This window comes from Carcharodon carcharias, chromosome 10 (assembly GCF_017639515.1).
Source record: "Carcharodon carcharias isolate sCarCar2 chromosome 10, sCarCar2.pri, whole genome shotgun sequence".
NCBI classification, from domain to species: domain Eukaryota; kingdom Metazoa; phylum Chordata; class Chondrichthyes; order Lamniformes; family Lamnidae; genus Carcharodon; species Carcharodon carcharias.
The window spans coordinates 117,100,616-117,118,667 of NC_054476.1; the positions used below are offsets into that span (position 1 = coordinate 117,100,616).

At 43.1% G+C, this 18,052-nt stretch overlaps 1 protein-coding gene across 1 annotated transcript in view; it reads left to right on the forward strand.

Moving 5' to 3' along the window:
* Nucleotides 1-18,052, forward strand: part of LOC121283577 (ras-like protein family member 10B) — a 172,386-nt gene that overhangs the window by 52,790 nt on the left and 101,544 nt on the right. Inside the window, exon 2 of the mRNA XM_041198328.1 lies at nucleotides 13,078-13,202. Coding sequence (XP_041054262.1) covers nucleotides 13,078-13,202 — 125 coding nt within the window. The remainder of the gene's footprint in view (nucleotides 1-13,077; nucleotides 13,203-18,052) is intronic.

The following is an 18,052-nucleotide window of genomic DNA, read 5'->3' on the forward strand; positions in this document are numbered from 1 at the left end:
CCCAAAAAAAACACATAAAGGAGATAAACAAGTGTGAAATAAAAATATTTGGCGTAAGTGCATTAGATTTATTTGTATACTCCAAGTATTTATTAGAACCTATCAACAGGCTCAGTGAGAAAAGAAGACACGCTGATTCTACAAATAGCTGCAATTTAAAAAGTGATTTCTGAATTCAATACTATAACCCTCGAGGACCTTATAGCTTTTATTTGTGAAAATTATAAACACCACATGCAGCTTCACACTATGGAGGTCCAGGAATCCAGCATGTCGAGTAAGCCCTGTGCAGCTTTCCTAAATCAAACATTTAGTCTAATCTTGGTTAAGCCTGTCTATCATTTAAAATAAGATTTGTAATTTGGGGATAGAAATTAGGCACGAAGCCATTTATTTTGGAGTTTATTTTCTGAGAGTAAATTACATTCTGAAGTCGACCTATCGTAGCTGCAACTCTGAAAAGGCCTCCAACTAAATACACAGATGCCAGCTCGCATCGCTGCTTCTAAATGTGTTGAACATGCACTGGGCTCCTTTCAGGATTGCCAATCCTCCAGGATTGTCCTGGAGTCTCCAGGAATTAAAGATTTATCTGCACAACACTGATGGGAGTCATCCAGAGGAAAAATCATAGGGGTAATAAAAAAATCATTTTTTACAACATTTTGTTTCATTAATTATAAAAAATGCTGAACAAAGGTAAAAAAGGCTGTTTATTGATGGTGAAAAATCATCCAATCAGGTAGTGAATAGTCTATTCATTTTCCGATTGGTGTGGGCAGGCAGTGCACCATGAGGATGGACATGGTGAGCAACCATTAGCAGGAGTGTAGGGGCAGGGTGATTGGAGGTAGCAGATCATGTGATGAAGCCTCCAGGAATATTTCCAACCAGAGTTTTCAATGCCTTCTACAGAGAGAGGGACAAACTTGGTCCCTTGTATTTCAACAATTACAGCTAAAACTACACTTTTCTTAGTGTTTGAATCAGGTATTAGAAGTTACTGACTTTCCTTGTTTATTTGCCTCCCTGTTCCCATGAAGATCGACATTAGGGAATGACAGGACCCATCAAATAGGAAAAGAAAGAAGCAAAAGCAAAATACTGCAAATGCTAGAAATCTGAAATGAAAACAGAAAATGCTGGCAATAATCAGCAGGTCAGGCAGCATTTTTTTTTATTCTTTCATGGGATGTGGGCATCACTGGCAAGGCCAGCAATTGTTGCCCAACCCTAATTGCCTTTGAACTGAATGGCTTGCGAGGCCATTTCAGAGGGCAGCCAAGCATCAGTCATATTGCTGTGGGTCTGGAGTCACATGTAATCCAGACCAGTTAAGGATGACAGATTTCCTTCCTTAAAGGGCTTTAGTGAACCAGATAGGTTTTTACAACAATCAATGATAATTACATAGCTGAGACTAACTTTAGAATGCCAGATATTATTAATTAAATTTACATTCCACCAGCTGCCATGGTGGGATTTGAACCCATGTCCCCACAGCATCAGCCTGGGCCTCTGGATTACTAGTCATTACTGCTGCAATACAGTCTTCCCATCTTTGAAGAGAAAGAGGATTAATGTTTCTCTGTTTTCAAATGCTGCCTGACCTGTTAAAAACAGAAAGAACTCTCAAAAGTGTTCATATCATGTGAATTACTTTTGAAAGTCACTGTTGCAATGTAGACAAACACTGCTGCCAATTTGTGCACAGCAAGGTCCTTATAAAAAACAAATGGGATGAATGACCAGGTAGTCTCTTTTTGATATTGTAATTTTATGAAACATTGTTATGAAAGTCAGATGCTGTTCTTCAAAAAAGTACCGTGAGATATGCCATCCACCTGAACATACAGACGGGGGCAGCAGTTTAATGCCTGGTCCAAAAATTAGTTATTCATTACAGATAGACGGTAACATTTCAATTTTATGCACCAAGGATACAAGCAGTAGCTTCGCTGAAAGTAGAATAATTAGTCTTGTAATTCTTTCTCTTTCACGATCATTAAGAATAAGGCTTGCAGCTAAAATGTTCACAAAGGATCAAAATGCTCCAAGATATTAGTGTATAAATCCCCTTACCACTTCAGATTAGCTGCTTGGCTGCCACTTATTTGGTTCTATTTATTTCAATTCACATTTCAGCAATTAAAAATATGTATATTGATGGATTTATACCCCTCTAATCAGTGGGGGCAGGGGTGAACAGTGGGATTCAGGGAGAGGTCGTTGTTGTTTGGTGTTGTATGTGCCTGTATGTCACTGTAAAGTAAAGGTGCTCGGCAGAGCAAGGGTTAATGTGGGACTGGAGAATAGAACTACTCAGTGTATGATGTCTAGAGTCACATGGTAATAATCTAGAGAGAACACTCTGGAACCAACCTGCATGGAGGTAACAGCACCATGCATGACAGTAACCTGGAATCTGTATTTAGTTAAAGGTTAACAATAAAGGGTTTATGTTTAAATGTACAAGTCTCAAGATCTCACCATTTAGACATCTAAAGAACCCATATTACAATAGTCATGACGCCACCCCATTTATTTTGATGTTGCCTAACTCAGCTTTGGAGGACCATCTCGCACCCAGAGTCGTCTGTCCACCCATCTTGGGCCTCCAGCTTTGGTCTGAGAGTTTGTCAGGTGCTGAGCACTTCACAACTGGGGGTAAGTCACCATTCCCCAGCTCTGTGTCCCTTTCTGGTCAAGTTGATCAAATCTCAAATTCAGCAACCGCCTACGCCCCCTCCCCATCTCCCTAGCACCACCCAACCCCACTAAACCCAGCTGTTCTGACATTGCCTCCAATGGAATAATTTACAACTCAGAGCACTTGGAGTTTTTCCTCACCCTTCACATTCCTCATCTACCTTTCAACCCATGGACACTCGATCATAAGCTGTAAGTGAGGCACATGGTGATGTTTCTATCCTTGTAAAGCTTTTGATAGCTTATTTTTCCTCCATCTGTCAACATGTAATACAAGGACCTCTCCAATGACTCTGCTTGACTTAAAGTCCATGGAAATTTGAGTTTACACTCCATATTTGTACTGAGTCAGCATGGTTAAGTAGAGGTGGTACACCTGGCTCTAAGACTCTAGGTTAAGGAGTAAGGTTACCAACGCTGCAAGATTTCTCTGGAGTCTCCTGAAATTAAAGATTAATCTCCACGACACAGCTGTGAACAATCCTGGAGAAAGATCATTGGGGCCATTAAAAATCTAAAAAACGTGTCCATTTCACCTTCTTTGAAGTGGCTGCTCAAAATCCATGTGGCACTGTGCATGCAGAGTTCCAGAAAGCATTCGATGAAGTTCCACAGGAAAGGCTGCTACACAAAGCTGTAATTATCCTATGTAAAATTTGGAACTGGTTAAGAAATCAGTTGAAAGTGAAGTGGCATCAATAAATAGTTTGGGAAGTTAAGTCAGGTTTGGAAGAAGTACTATGTGGGGTGTCCCAGTTCAGTGCTGTTCTTGACCTACAAAAATGACATGGATACAGAAGTTGATTTGCAAATGGTGCATTCTTTACTGGAGTCAGTAAAGAATGAATTAGAGAAGGAACTAGATAGAATGTGTAATTGGGCAGAACTACAGCAATTGAAATTTAATATGAACAAGTATGTGATTTTACACCTTTGGAGGAAAAATGATAACGGTGCTCAATAAGTGGCATTGAAGTAGCTAGCGCACAAGCTACATGAGATTTCCACTAATCATTTCAGTCATTGCAGAACAGTAATGAAAAAACACAATGATGAGCTAGATTGCCAAATCAGTAGAGTTAAAATCTAAAGCTCTCAACCTAAAACTGGTCCGTGCTCTGCTCAGACTGTGCTGTGAATACTTCATTTGATCCTAGTCACTGAAGGTACAAGGAAGACTGGGAGCAACACAGAGGAAGATGAGGAAAGGTTAGGAAAATTTGAACTTGTCAGCCTTGAAAGGAAGTGAATGAAGGAGACCTAATGGAGATGTTCAAGATGTGAAGTAGAATTATAAGTTAAACCAAAGTTAATTCCAAGTTAAACTGAAACTTCAAGACAAGGGGACATAAGTACACACTGGTAAAAGGCAGGTTCTGATGTCAAGAAGTACTACTTTGCTTAGGGCAGAATATTGCGCTTGTTGGGCAGGCGTGTGCTCGACCTGAATGAATGTAAAATGATGCAGGATGATGTTGGGCGAACGTCCCGACATTATTGCGCACTTGTGCTATATTTCGGTTGGCGGGTGTGTGTGGGAATTGGCAGCACGCCCACTGACAATTATCGCGCCTATTAAGGCCATTAAAGTTCTAATTAAATGACATTTTTCGCTGCTCGTCCAACCTTGTGATTGGCGGGCAGGCAAAAAGCCCTTTGGACTTTTTGCAAAACCTCATCCACGGACGGGATGAGGTTTTGATCAGTGATTTAGAAAAACATTAAAAATTTTCAAACTAATTTGTAACATGTCCCTGCTCATGCGACAGAGTCACATGAGGGGGATGTGTTATTAAATTTCTTTATTTTCTTTGTTCATAAAGCCTCAGCTCCCTGAGGCAGCTCTGTGCCTCATGGAGCTTTTACTACGCACACCTGCGTGCATGTGCGAACTTCCGCTCATGTGCTCCTCCCCCCAACCCTGACAGTGCTGAGCACTGCAGTGCTTGATTCACGCTGGCTGGCCATTAATTGGCCAGCCAGTGTGAAAATGGCAGTCGTGCCTGATCATGGGCGGTGGTCCGATTTGTGGCCACTCCTGCTTGCCCCCGCCGAGCCCACCCGATGACCGGAAAATACTGGACTTAATTTACAGTAATTAATGCTTCAAATAATCTTTTGGGAAGGGTATTGGAGGCAAAACCAAGAGTCATTCAAGAGCTATTTAGATACTATAATAGGCGTCAGTGGATTTCTATAGAAGGTTGAGTTAAGAACATAAGAAATTTAAGAACATGGGCTAATGGACCTCCCTTATCAATAATAACATGTACAGTGGTCCTTTAAACCTTCCCACTTAAATTTGTCTCAGCTTCAATTCCATCACCCAACACATCCTCCATCCATCCTATATCCTCAATGTATTGACCTGGAGACTCATTGTACAGTGTCCAACATCAACTCATTCCACCTCAAGGTCTCAAATTGTTCAATGCCTTACCATCATCAATCTTTCACTTGTCCCTGGACTAAGATCAGTGCCAGTTCACCACAACTGCTTGTTTACCATCATCATAATTCCTGGACTTCTTTTCTCGTTGGTGTCTTAAACATGGCAATTCACCTAAGTTTCAGAATTTTAAAAGAACTTGGTAAAAGAAATGTTAATTCATTTGATTAAAGCATGGAGTTCCATTGTGCTGCTTGCACACTGCACGCTACTAGTCTACTGCACCACACCAAACACTGCACGTCAAAGTAACTGTAAATGGATGTTTCCGATGTAAATCATCATTTTATAAATTCATTCTCATAATTTTGGCATCACTGCCCAGTCCGGCATTCACTCCCTGTCCTAAGCTGTCCTTGGAAAGGTGTTGATGGGCCTTCTTAAACTGCAGCTGTCTGTGTAGTGAAGGTAGTCCCAGAGTGTTGTTAGGTAGAGAGTTCTAGGATTTTGACCAAGTGGCAGTGAAGGAACAGTGATATATATCCAATTCATGAAGCTGTGTCACTTGGAGGGGATTTCATGTCTGCAATGCTGGTTTCGTGCAATGCCAGTCAACCTTCAATCCTGTAACAAAACAGGGGCCTAGGAATTGCTCACAAGGCTTCCTCGCACACATTATCAGCTGTATACGTAGAGACAACGTGAAGAAATGGGAGGTTATGCTGATAAGGTTGGATGAATAGGGGTAGGAGGAGGTGTGTGTGGAGCATAAATGCCAAGAGAGACCATCGGGGCTGAATGGTCTGTGCCTGCTATATGTAGGTTCTATGTAATTCTCTGTTACTAGGTATAAGTGGAGAGAGTTTGGAGTTTTTGCCTACCCACTAAAATGGAATTTTGTTTTGAGAGTTGCAAATCAAATAGCAGGGAGATGAATAGGGAACACTGAGATTGAATAATCAAGTAGATTTGTCACTCACCAGAGCAAGCTGCCATGAATTATCATCAAACTCTTGCACCCAGTTTAGTTAACAAAGCTGTCTTTGGCGGCTGCACTCTAACGTAAGAGCAATAAAAATAAGAAAATGCTGGAAGCACTTAGCAGGTCAGGGGAGGGAGGAATGGAGGTGATGTTTCTGCTTGATGACCTTTCACCACAGCTGGAAGAGTTGGGAGATGAACAGCTTTTAAGCAAATGCAGAGTTAGGGAAAAGGGGAGAAGGGAGGAAAACTATTACTCTCTACAGCTGCTGTCTTGACTTTTTTTTCCAATGTTACTGTTTTATGGTGGATTCACAGCACCCACAGTATTTTAGCTCTGTTAATGGAATTGATTTGGAATCCATGTCTCTCGTGGCACAGTACAACACCTCTGAAAGGTACTTCCCTTTTTATCCTCAGAAGATGACACAGATGATGAATCCGCACTAGAAGGATAAAGCTCCATCATTTTGTTCCAACCAGGGCCATGTGTCTACGATGCTCAATCATATCTGACCTGCACAGAATTTCCTCTGATACAGAGAGAGGAAAGTGGCCAGAATGATGCTTTCAGAAACAGTGATACTGGCTGCTCCTTAAGGTTTATGCACATTGATGTTGCTGGTCTCTGAACCTGGTCTGCAGTGTACACAGAGTGAATTTAGCACAGTCCACATATACTGCTGTTGCATTGTGTATGTAATGGCCCACATTGTTCGGTTTCAATAGTGACAAATGCTGCAACATGCACCACTACTGAGGGCTGCAATTGCACCACAATTTCCAGGGAGCCAACATCTGCTAGAACCTGGAAGTTGGGGTTTGCAACAAATGGCTCTATGACAGGCCAAACCGATGGTCCCACTGGGACCTGTCCGTTTGTAAACTTGGGCTGTTTGTGCAGTACTTACTCAATTATTTACACTGATTTATTTCAGACTGTTGGCGCAGCCCACTAAATCATGGGGAGTGCCAAAATATACCTGCACCTCCTGGCACCCCTGGGTTCTACTCAATCCTGAGTTGGGTGTTGAACAGAACTGGTGGAAGGGGGTGGGTGGGCAGGAGGAGGAGGTGCTAATGAGCACAGCCGGGATTTGGGGGGGGTGGGGCTAGGATTAAAAGCTTGAATGAAGGAGTACTTGTAAACACCTGTAAACACATGAAAACACCTGATCAAAAGGTCACCTGGTGCACTTGCACCCACTTTCTCCATGTGCCACACTATGAGGGCGATAGCCAACATATAATTAATGATTGCCAGCTGTATGAAGAGCAAGCAGACAATGATGCCAATCAGCATACCACCCTGATTTGATACAAGCACTGCCATTTTGAAGCTCGACAATCCAATCAATGCCCTCTCTTAACCTCACACCGCTGAACTCAATACTAAGTAGCAGGAATGGCTTTCTCACATCCCCCTCAGCCCCCAGCCCAGCACTAATTGAATGGATTAGCAGCTTCTTATTTCTTGATTTCTTCTGGTTGTTGTTACAACTGTACAAGCATTTGGTGCTTCGCATAGCTCTTTCAAATTATAAAAGTTTACAGGAAGTGGCGTTGGAGGTACTGAAGTCTACTGCACAAATCAGTTGCTCCTGGACATTGGAGTAGTAACACAAATTCCCCTTGGAATAGAGCACAACTGGCAGAATGAACAGAGGCCACACAGAGCAGGACAAGCTGATAGAAGTTGGGGGACAGGTATAAGGGTTCTGAGCAGGAGACCACATCTGCCCAAGGTGTTCAGGGAGCAATTCTTCTACCTGAGTCTTAATGAGAAACAATGTGCGAAGCCTCTACTTTTCAGTAAGGGTGTCTCACCAAAATCTGCCACCTGCTACAGCCACCAACTGCCACCTCAGAGAAGAGGAAGGATGGCATTGTTAAAGTGACTTGGAAAGATGTCGCCGTTCCTTCACTTGTCGCTGGGCCAAAATCCTAGAACTCCCCCCCTAACAGCACTGTGGGTGTACCTACACCACATGGACTGTAGCGGTTCAAAAGGGCAGCTCACCATCACCTTCTCAAGGGCAATTAGAGATGGGCAATAAATGCTGACCTGGCCAGCGAAGCCCACATCCTGTGAATGAATAAAAAAATGTTGACTGTGGCATTGAACTTCTAAATCTTTTATTATTAACCAATGATGACAACTTTCAAAACGATCATTTAAATGAAGGTAATGAGTGACCTTTTCTTAAAGGGGCACACACTAATGAACTGTAACAAAAAATAAAAATTTAAATGAAACTTAAATCAAATTAAAGGTACAATCCTGGGGTGGGGGGGTGGGGGGGGGTGTGGGGGATGATGATGCCCCCCAGTCCGTCCAGTGCCCACAGGTTGTGCAAGGCCTCAAGTGTACCATCGGTCACCGTGTGTTCCGTCTGTAAAGACACCTGACTCTCAGGTAACCAGGCGATGAACTTTTATGTGTCAGACTCCTTCCAGGCTGGAGATGCAGATATTTATCCATACAATACACAGTTTGCCATCCACTTTTGCAAAAGGGATGTTACTGAGGCTCTCTATTTAAAGAGAGCTGACTATATTTCATTCTCTCTTGCCGGAGACCAGCCAGCAGAGCAAGCCTGCAGCTTTGTGAGGATTGCTGGCTTCCCCGTGGTGCGCCTGGATGACATTGACTGCATGCAAATCGTTTGCAGGTGCCACATGAAATGTATTGCAACTGAAAGGGACTCCACTCCCTCAACGTGCAGCTGGTGTGGGATTCATGCAGGTCAAGCCCCATACACCAGTAGCAGTCACGATGCCTTCACTCTGAGACGGTCCACCATGCCATCTACATTTTAGCCACAAAGACAAACTATAGGGTGGCTACTGAGCATTAAGGGCATTCCACTGACCACATGGCCCATGAATAAAGTCATGCTGCCACATGAAATGTGAGAGCCTTGCTGCACTGAAACAGTCGGCTGGACTTCACAATTTTTGGCGGGCAGGGTGAGGGAGGCAGAACAGGAAATGAGTGGTCTGTACTCCTGCCACCGCCATCTTAGTATGATGAATCAAGTGTTGCATGGTCAATTAACCGTGCGAAGGGGGACTCTCACCCAATCAGACGTCTAAGCCAGAATGCCAGGCAGCAGAAGGGTTATGCTTTGAAAAGGAAGTTGGTCACAGCCACCAATTTAAAGACCATCTCAATCCCTCCTTATTTCTTATAAGGCTCAAAATACTGAATAAATGAAGTCAAAAAACATATAAACTCTGCCACCTTCACCAGAAAATTCTGCTGCTCCATTCTGCCATGGTTCTGGTGGTAGGCCTTTTCTTCTGGCCTTGTGCCACCTCGTACCTGGTGTAAATCACTCCCAAACTTTTTCCTGTCTGACACCCAAAAAACGTAGTGGGCAACGAAAAATTGCATACAATTGGGTCATTAATTGGCTCAATAGCATGTTAATTGGTTATTTCAAAATGGCACAGTTTTTATTCATTAGTGGGATGTGGGCATCACTGGCTAGGCCAGCATTGCCCTTATTCAAAGGGGATTTAAGAGTCAACCACATTGTGGTGGATCTGGAGTCACATGTAGGCCAGACCAGGTAGGATTTCCTTCCCTAGAGGGCATTATTGAACCAAATGAGTTTATAGAACAATTGGCAATGGTTTCAAGGTCATCATCAGACTTTTAATTCCAGATTTTTTGTTGAATTGAAATTTTACCATCTGCCATGGTGGGATTTGAACCTGGGTACCCAGAGCATTACCCTGAGCCTCTGGAATACTAGTCAGTGACAATGCCAATATGGCACCATCTCCCCCAATTTCTGTACCCAGTCACCTTCTGTAACATCAGAGACTGGCATGATAACTTTGGATTGCCAATTCTACATCATTGTGCTGTACTTTACATAAGCACTGGGGTGGGGAGTGGAGTCTGGGGGTGGAGGGGGAGAGTGTGGCACACAGTTTGTAGTTGTAAAATCCAGCCAATGATTCCACTTTCCTGAACTGCCTGGAGGAGGACTGCAGCGTTTGGCGGTCCCTGTCTGAGACCTCTGCAATGGAATCAGAGTGATCTCACTTTCGGGAGTGCTGGTACCTGTGCTGTCCCAGCCTCCTGTTTTGTCTGCAGTTCACACATCGCTCGTTTCCCATTGAGCAGAATTTTAACCGTGGCGTGCTGTTCCCGACAGCATAACCGGCACTGTGCACCACTCCCGCTCTCTTGCTCTTTTCTACACAATTCTAAATAAAAATCGAAGTGCCGGCGGCATGCGTGGGAAACACAAGCATTTCCACAGAGGGGGAAACTTTTCCATTGGTGAAACCCACTGTCAGCTGACAATGCTGCAGCTACTGGTGGGCTACAGAAGAGCCTCCTCGACAAAAAGGGAGGCTGTACATCGCGGCCACCGCTATGCTGCCAGTGCCCATCTTCTACAATTCATTCCCTGGATAGCTTGGTCCTGACCAACTTCCCCCTTCTGCTCTTGCCTGCTTCTGGCATTGCAGCATCTGTTGTTAACCAGCAAGGCCCTTCCTTTGCCACATCCTCTTCCCCCTGCTCCTGAGCTTGCAGAAACATTGGGTGTGAGACCCATAGGCATTCCAGCAACTGAACTGCGTGAAGAGGGCAGACAGTGAGATGAGAACTTGTGTGTCCCTGGATTTCACTCAGAGAACTGATGGACAGTGAGATTTTCAACTCCTTTCATTGTCCACAGCCAAAACTCCATGCACCACACCCAGGATGCTAGGCCCTTCTCTCTTCCTCCATGCCCCCGACCCCAGTCCACATGGCCTCTCTTCACTCCAGACTCACCCTTGCCGGCCCTGAGCCTTCATTCAAACTGCCCTTCTCCTGCTCCCCTCTTTGATATCACAGAGTTCAGCAAAAAAAAGCCTTTTGACCTTAGACACAAATGCACAAAGCCGACTGGTGCACGCCTCCATTAACTGAAGGTGAACTGGATGCCGCAAGATTCTTGAGCGCTGCTGACTTTACCATGAAGATAGGTTGTAATCATACGAAGTCTCACACTAATGAGTATTCATGACATGCAAATATATTACAAATTGGAACCCGCCACAGGCCAGCATGAGGCCTAACACATCACAAACAAGCCAATTACTTTATCTCTGCGTTTCAAACTGCAGTCGGGAAATTGAAACTTTGCATTACGCCTAATTCACGTTTCCCACTCTTGCCAGCTCCATCAAATCTCCCAAAGCTTGGCCTAAATAGCCAAGTGGTTATGGTATTGGGTTTGTAACCCCCAGATCAAGTGTTCAAATCTCACAATGGCAAACTATGGAACAATGTGACTTCATCTGAAACAGATGGAAACAGGTTTGTACTCGAAAGAGTATCAAATCTCCCAATCATGTGCAGATCCCACCTCTGATCTAACCCTCTAAGAGGTCAGTATCTGAGCTGGTGGCCGCAAGCGTGAAATCAAATGCGATGCTATAACTTCATCAGCGCTCTCGTGTTGATGTTCTACTCCCAAACCAGGTTTGACTTCTTGGGTATTTGCAAGGAAAAAATAAGCACAATAGGTAAGGTTGTGGTGAGGAAGGGGTTGTGAAATAAGAGTTGCATGCTTATACCATCCACAAATTGGGAATTGGAAGAGAGTGTGGGTTGAGGGGGAAGCGGGATGTTGGAGATGCAGTCACCTTCAATTGTTTCAGCCACTCCACTGGCCACAGCCTCAGCAATAATGGAATAGTTTCCAATAACTGTGTCCTCCAAGGGGATTAGGAAGACTCAGTGTGTGTGCCTGTCCCCTTCGGCCATCTCCCACTGCCTCCAATTGCATGCCACCCTATGCCCTGTCAGAGAGAGATAAGTGTGTCAGTGAGTGTTGTGCTATCTATTTGTGTAATGTGGCTGTCATGGTTAGTTAGCAGTAAGATCTGGATGTGAGGTTTGCAGCAGGATAGAATATGAAGGTGAAGTGAAGCTATGAATGTTAGGTGTAAGTCCTGATTGATTGAGATTGTTGGTGGGTGAGTAATAAGGGTGATTTGAGCAGTGGCTGAGGCTACTGGTGCATTTGGCAGGATATGATATTTGAAGAGGCATTCACTGACTTTGACAATTTGTGTAAAGTCAATTAACTTCTTACAACACTGCATGCAGGTCTTTCGGGCTCGATGCTGAACATTGACCTCCGTAGTTAGCTGCTCCCACTGCCTTGTGACCCTGTGTCTGGAAGACTTTCCTCCCTGGTGTGTCATTCCTCCACTTCCTGCATAACTCCCAAAACCTGCTCCAGCCACAAAGCATCTTCCCTTTAAGAAGTGCAGTCTCATTTGAAGCAGGGCAGGTGCTAGGAAGTCACGATTTTGGTCCCCCCTGCTAATGCATGTAGTCGATGAACACCATGGTTAACACTGACTGCTTGCAACAATCGTTATAACGAGCAGGTAGCACGAAATTAGTGTGCTACCTGCATTTCAACAGATGGGCAGGGGTTAATTGCGCATTGAGGAGGCTATCCAATTTAGCCCTGATTACACGTATTGTACATCATTTTTGCCTTGTTCATATAACATACAACCCTGTTGTGTTGCATATATAAACGCAACTAAACAATAGCTGTGAATATCAAATAATTTGCATAAAGGTAAGTTTCACTTTTTGCAACGCCCTTTGTGAGGATTTTTCCCAGTTAGGATTCCTAAATTTGTAATGCTTGACATTAACCAAACTGCAAAGCAGGATTCCAAAGTGGAAGTTGTGAGTCTTTCCTGAAATATTTAATTTATATTCCCTGTCTAAATAATCACCTAGGATCCCATAGTTACAGCTGTGATGGGAGGAGAAATCAGATTTGGCATATCCCTTCAAGAGTGCTTTGGGAACAATCACTCTTTATTTGACCTGTAATTTCTTTCATGCAAATCGTTCAATTGGGCACTAACCTCAGAAAGGCTTCATTTTAATGTTTAATGTTTAATCTGGAAGGATAGCTGAGGGTCTAATGAATTAATCCCAGTTTGCATGTCATTTCCAGGAATGGGCGGACACGTGTTGTCGAGGACTGCGGAGCGCTCATGCCTACATACTGGTTTATGACATCTGCTGCTTTGACAGCTTTGAATACATCAAAACAATTCGACAACAAATATTAGACACAAGGTAAGAGGAGTTTAAAGTGAATAAAATATTCTTTGGAATTCTAACCCACTCTACTCCCCTTCCTAGGACACTTGTGTGTAGTTCTCTGACACCTGTTGGTAGCACATTCACCTCTGAGCCAGAAGGTTGTTGGTCTGAATCCCACTTCTCAGACTTGAGCAATTAATTCAGACTGACACTCCTGTACTGCATCACAGGAGTGCAACACTGTTGGCGTTGCTGCCTTTCGGATGCGACATCAAACCTAGGCCACAGCTGCCTGTTTAGGTGGATGTAAAAGATCTCATGCCCTATTTCAAAGAGCAAGTTAATTCTCCCTGGTATCCTGGTCAATATTTCTATCTCAACCAATATCACTAGAACTGATTATCTGATCATTATACTGCATCCACATGCGGGAGCTTGCTGTGTGCTGATTGGCAGTTGTGTTTCCAATGTTACTACAGTGACCACACTTCAAAAGTACTTCACTGGCGAAGAACTTTGGGATGTCCTGAGTCTTTTTAATTTTATTCTTTCATAGGATGTGGCCATCACTGGCAAGGCCACCATTTGTTGCCCATCCATAATTGCCCTTGAACTGAGTGGCTTTCTAGGCCATTTCAGAAGACAGTTATCCATTGCTGTGGATTTGGAGTCACATATAGGTCAGACCAGGTTAGGATGGCAGATGTCCTTTCCTAAAGGGCCTTATTGATCCAGATGGGTTTTTACAATGATCAATGATAGTTTGATGGTCACCATTATTTACACTAGCTTCAATTCCAGATTTTATTAATTGAATTTAAATTCCACCTGCTGCCATTGTGGAATTTGAACCCATGTCCCGTAGCATTAACCTGGGCCTCTGGATTGGTAGTCGAGTGGCATTACCACCATATGCCACCATTTCCCCATCAGATTGTGCAAGTCTTTCTTTTTTCTTTTCTTTCCTATATAATGTACTGTTTCTGTACAGACCTGGAAGGAGCAGGGTGTACTTTTAAAATAATTGCCCAACCTTGACCTCTTCTTCATGTCTTCCCCACCATATGAATCCTGGCCCAGATGAAAGACTGAACAGCCTGCTCCTCAGCCTCTGTCAGCATCAATCTGCTCCCACAGGTCTAGTCAACTCTGGCTCATTTGGAGTGACGACCTCAACTTTCTTTCAGAACATTCAATAGTGCCAACAGTCAGCTTTAAAATGTAATGACAAGGACTGAGAAAATCCAACTTGAATGATCAAAGGCAAAGATCAAGCCATGGCCTTCAGTAACAGGTTTGAGGGGCAACAGGCATCCTCCTCCTCGCTCCAAGAGTCCACTTATAACTGTTGGATGAGAAGAGCTGCATGTAATAGTGCAGAGAAGGTGGTCTGCAGTCCCTGACTTTTGTGATTTAAGTACAAGAGGGCATTCACTGGATCTATACCAGTACTTTTCTGCAGCTGATATACCAAGCCCAAAGTGTATACCAATTGTTCATGTGATGCACCACTAGAGGTGCCAGACAGTGAGGAAAGGGACAGTCTGTAATGTCTGATCTCAGGGATGCACTCACGGAAATTGTGTATCAGTTGTAAGTAGTTATGGTGCTGTGGTTTTTCTTTTGGAAATCATTCAGTGTGATTCTACCTTTTGTAGAGACACAAAATGACTTGGTTTTACCAGCAGTTAGAAGAAAAAGAATATAGAAAGAACTTGCATTTATATAGCATCTTCCACTACCACAGGATATCCCTCATGCTCTAATACTAAAGAGGTACATTTGCACTGTAATCACTGTTGTGATATACAAAGTGTAGCAGCCAATTTGCATGCTTTAAGGTTTTACAAAGAGCAATGAAATAAATGGGAAGATCATTGTTTTAGTGGTTGGTTGAGATACACATGTTGACCAGGACACTGAGAGAATTGCCCAGTACTTTGAATATTGTCATGGGATCTTTCACATCCACCTGAGAGGGCAGGTAGAGCCTTGGTTTAACCTCTCATCTGAAAGAGATCACCTCAGACACTGTGTCATTACCTCAGTACTGCATTGGAGTGTCAGCCTAGTCTCTAGAGTGCAGCTTGAAGTCATGACCTTCGGACTCTGATTTATTGGCAAGTCACCCATAATTAATTCAATTTTCCAGCTGTCCAATGCAGATGGCACTAGTTAGTGATGGGTGGGGGGTGCCCTGAGGGTAAATGAGTGCAGACAATTGTGCCGTGCACATGGGTGAAAACCACCACTGCTGCACTCCCCAGGCCTCCCTTTCTGTTGGGGCCAATAGAGAAGGAGATGCTGGTCTGCCCAGCTGCCAACTGTCTGCCATTGCAGTCAATTGCTATCCATACGGAGAGAACCATACATGCCCATCAGACAAGGATAACATTATCTGATTGTTGGGTTGATCTTGGGGAAGCACTAGTTGCTGTGGTCTCCTACAAAGGCAATATGCTCTCATTGTAAGTACTAGAACTAGATTCAGTAAATTCTTCTTCGAGAAAATTGCATGCCACAAAACACATAGTTATACCAGTATAATATAAAGTGATCTGCCTACAGGCAGGTTCCTGTTGGGGAAGGAAACAGTTAACTCCCAAGGAGTTTAAATGATAATTATTAGTTAACCATAAGTACCCATATGGTATGTATAAAAAGGGAAAACAGGTGAGACAAGTTCTGGGGCTAGAGTTTTATCTACCAGAATAAAACTCTGTTTGAAGGAGTCAGTCTTGGTCTCTGTCTTTATTATCAAGCAGCCATTGGAACTTAACAGTCCCCTGCTCATTTCTCCACCCCTCCCATTTTCAATTTCAAGTTGTCTAATGTCATCATTCCCTTTCTCCCTCTATATCTACATCTCCCTAATCTTCCCTCGATCAGGACTTTGAACAACTTCACATGCTTTAGAATGTGTCCTATGCAACCTTGTTGCCTTTTCTCGATGACATTCACAAACAATTCTTTCCTCCTCTACCCTCCTGAGAACTTCTTCGTTGCCCTTGTGTTCTCTCCAACTGACCCACTCCATCCTTCTCCAGAACCACATTTCACACTTTTCTCAAGGCCAATGTTTCAACCCCATACAACAAATAGATACAATAAACTCCAAATCACAGTCTTGTTAATTCCATTTTAAAGTCTCCACTCATTCCTATGCTGAGCAATTTTTTGTTTCAAGGATGCATTCTTTGACATTGCTATTTCATCTCCGATTTTGTTTTAACACTAACTATCTTTGGGAGTGCTTCCCAGGTACTGAAATTGTGATACCTGTTCCACCATTCTGCTTTCCCACCATTACTTCTTCCAATCTTCATAAGTTTCCTCTTTTTTGCATTAATTTTCAATCCATAAGTTTTCATCACTTCATTTATTCCATTCATTAGTATCTGTAGATCTTCTGTGCTAGACACTAGGCTCTGGTCATTTATAAATCACACTATCTTCGCCAAATAATTTCCTATTTTGACACCTTTCTATACTTCACCTGGTGCTTCTTTTATTATGGCTTCCACATAAATATTAAAGAGCAATGGTGATAGTATACAGCCTTGTCTCACCCGGTGCCTGATTACACCGGGTTCATTTTCATCAAATACTGTGCTGATTGTAGCAGTCTGTCCCATGTACAAAGCTACAATCGTTATTTTACATCCAATCAACTCTGATTGCCTCCAGCACTTTCAACAACTTTCCCAGTTTACCTGGTCAAAAGTTTTTTATCAGTCACAAAACAGCTGTACAGTGTGCTCAGCCCAACTAAGGATAGAGGAGCAGTCAATGTTGATTGACTTTCACTATTTGCTTCGAATATAAATGAACCTTTAGATTGTGTGACTCTTAGAGGGAATGGGGAAGGGACGATAGGACAAGTGCATAGCGCAATATCAGATTGCACTATTTCTGTGGGAGCAGTGAATTGAGATGTTGGATATCATTTTGAGTTACTATCTTCCAGTAATGAGGAAAGGTCTCTATTAGGTCACCCCTCAGCTTTCTTCTTTCTAGAGAAAAGAGCCTCAGCCTGTTCAGTCTTTCCTACTAGAACCCCTCAGTTCTGGTATTGGCCTTCAAAGATGTTTTTGCACTTTCTCCATGTGAAAGATGAGGATGAATAGGAATTTCTTTACTCAGGGCATTGTGAATCTTTAGAATTCTCTACCCTAAAGGGCCATGGAAGCTCAGTCATTGAGTATTTTTAAGGTAGAGATTGATAGATTTCTGATTAACTATAACATTAAAGGTTAAGGGGATAGTGTGGATAAAAGGAATGTTAATAATGGAATGTTAGCCTTTATCGCAAGAGGATTTGAGTACAGGAGTAGTGAAGCCTTGCTTCAGTTGTATAGAAGCTTGGTTAGACCGCACCTGGAGTACTGTGTGCAGTTTTGGTCCCTTTACCTCAGAAAGGATATTATTGCCATAGAGGGAGTACAACAAAGGTTCACCAGACTTGTTCTGGGAATGGTGGGACTGCCTTATGAAGAGAGATCGGGAAAACTGGACCTGCATTCTCTAGAGTTTCGAAGGATGAGAGGTGATTTCATTGAAACCTACAAAATACTTAAAGGGATAGTCAGGGCAGATTCAGGTAAGATGTTTCCCCTGGTTGGGGAGTCTAGAACCAGGGGACACAATTTCAAAATAAGGAGGAAGCCACTTAGGACCGAGATGAGGAGAAATGTCTTTACTCAGAGGATTGTGAATCTTTGGAATTCTCTGCCCCAGAGGGCCGGGAAGCTCAGTGTGTTTAAGGTAGAGATTGATAGGTTTCTGATTAACAATATTGTAAAGGGTTATGGGGATAGTGTGGGTAAAAGGCATTGAAGTGTTCAATCAGCCATGATCGTATTGAATGGTGGAGCAGGCTGAAT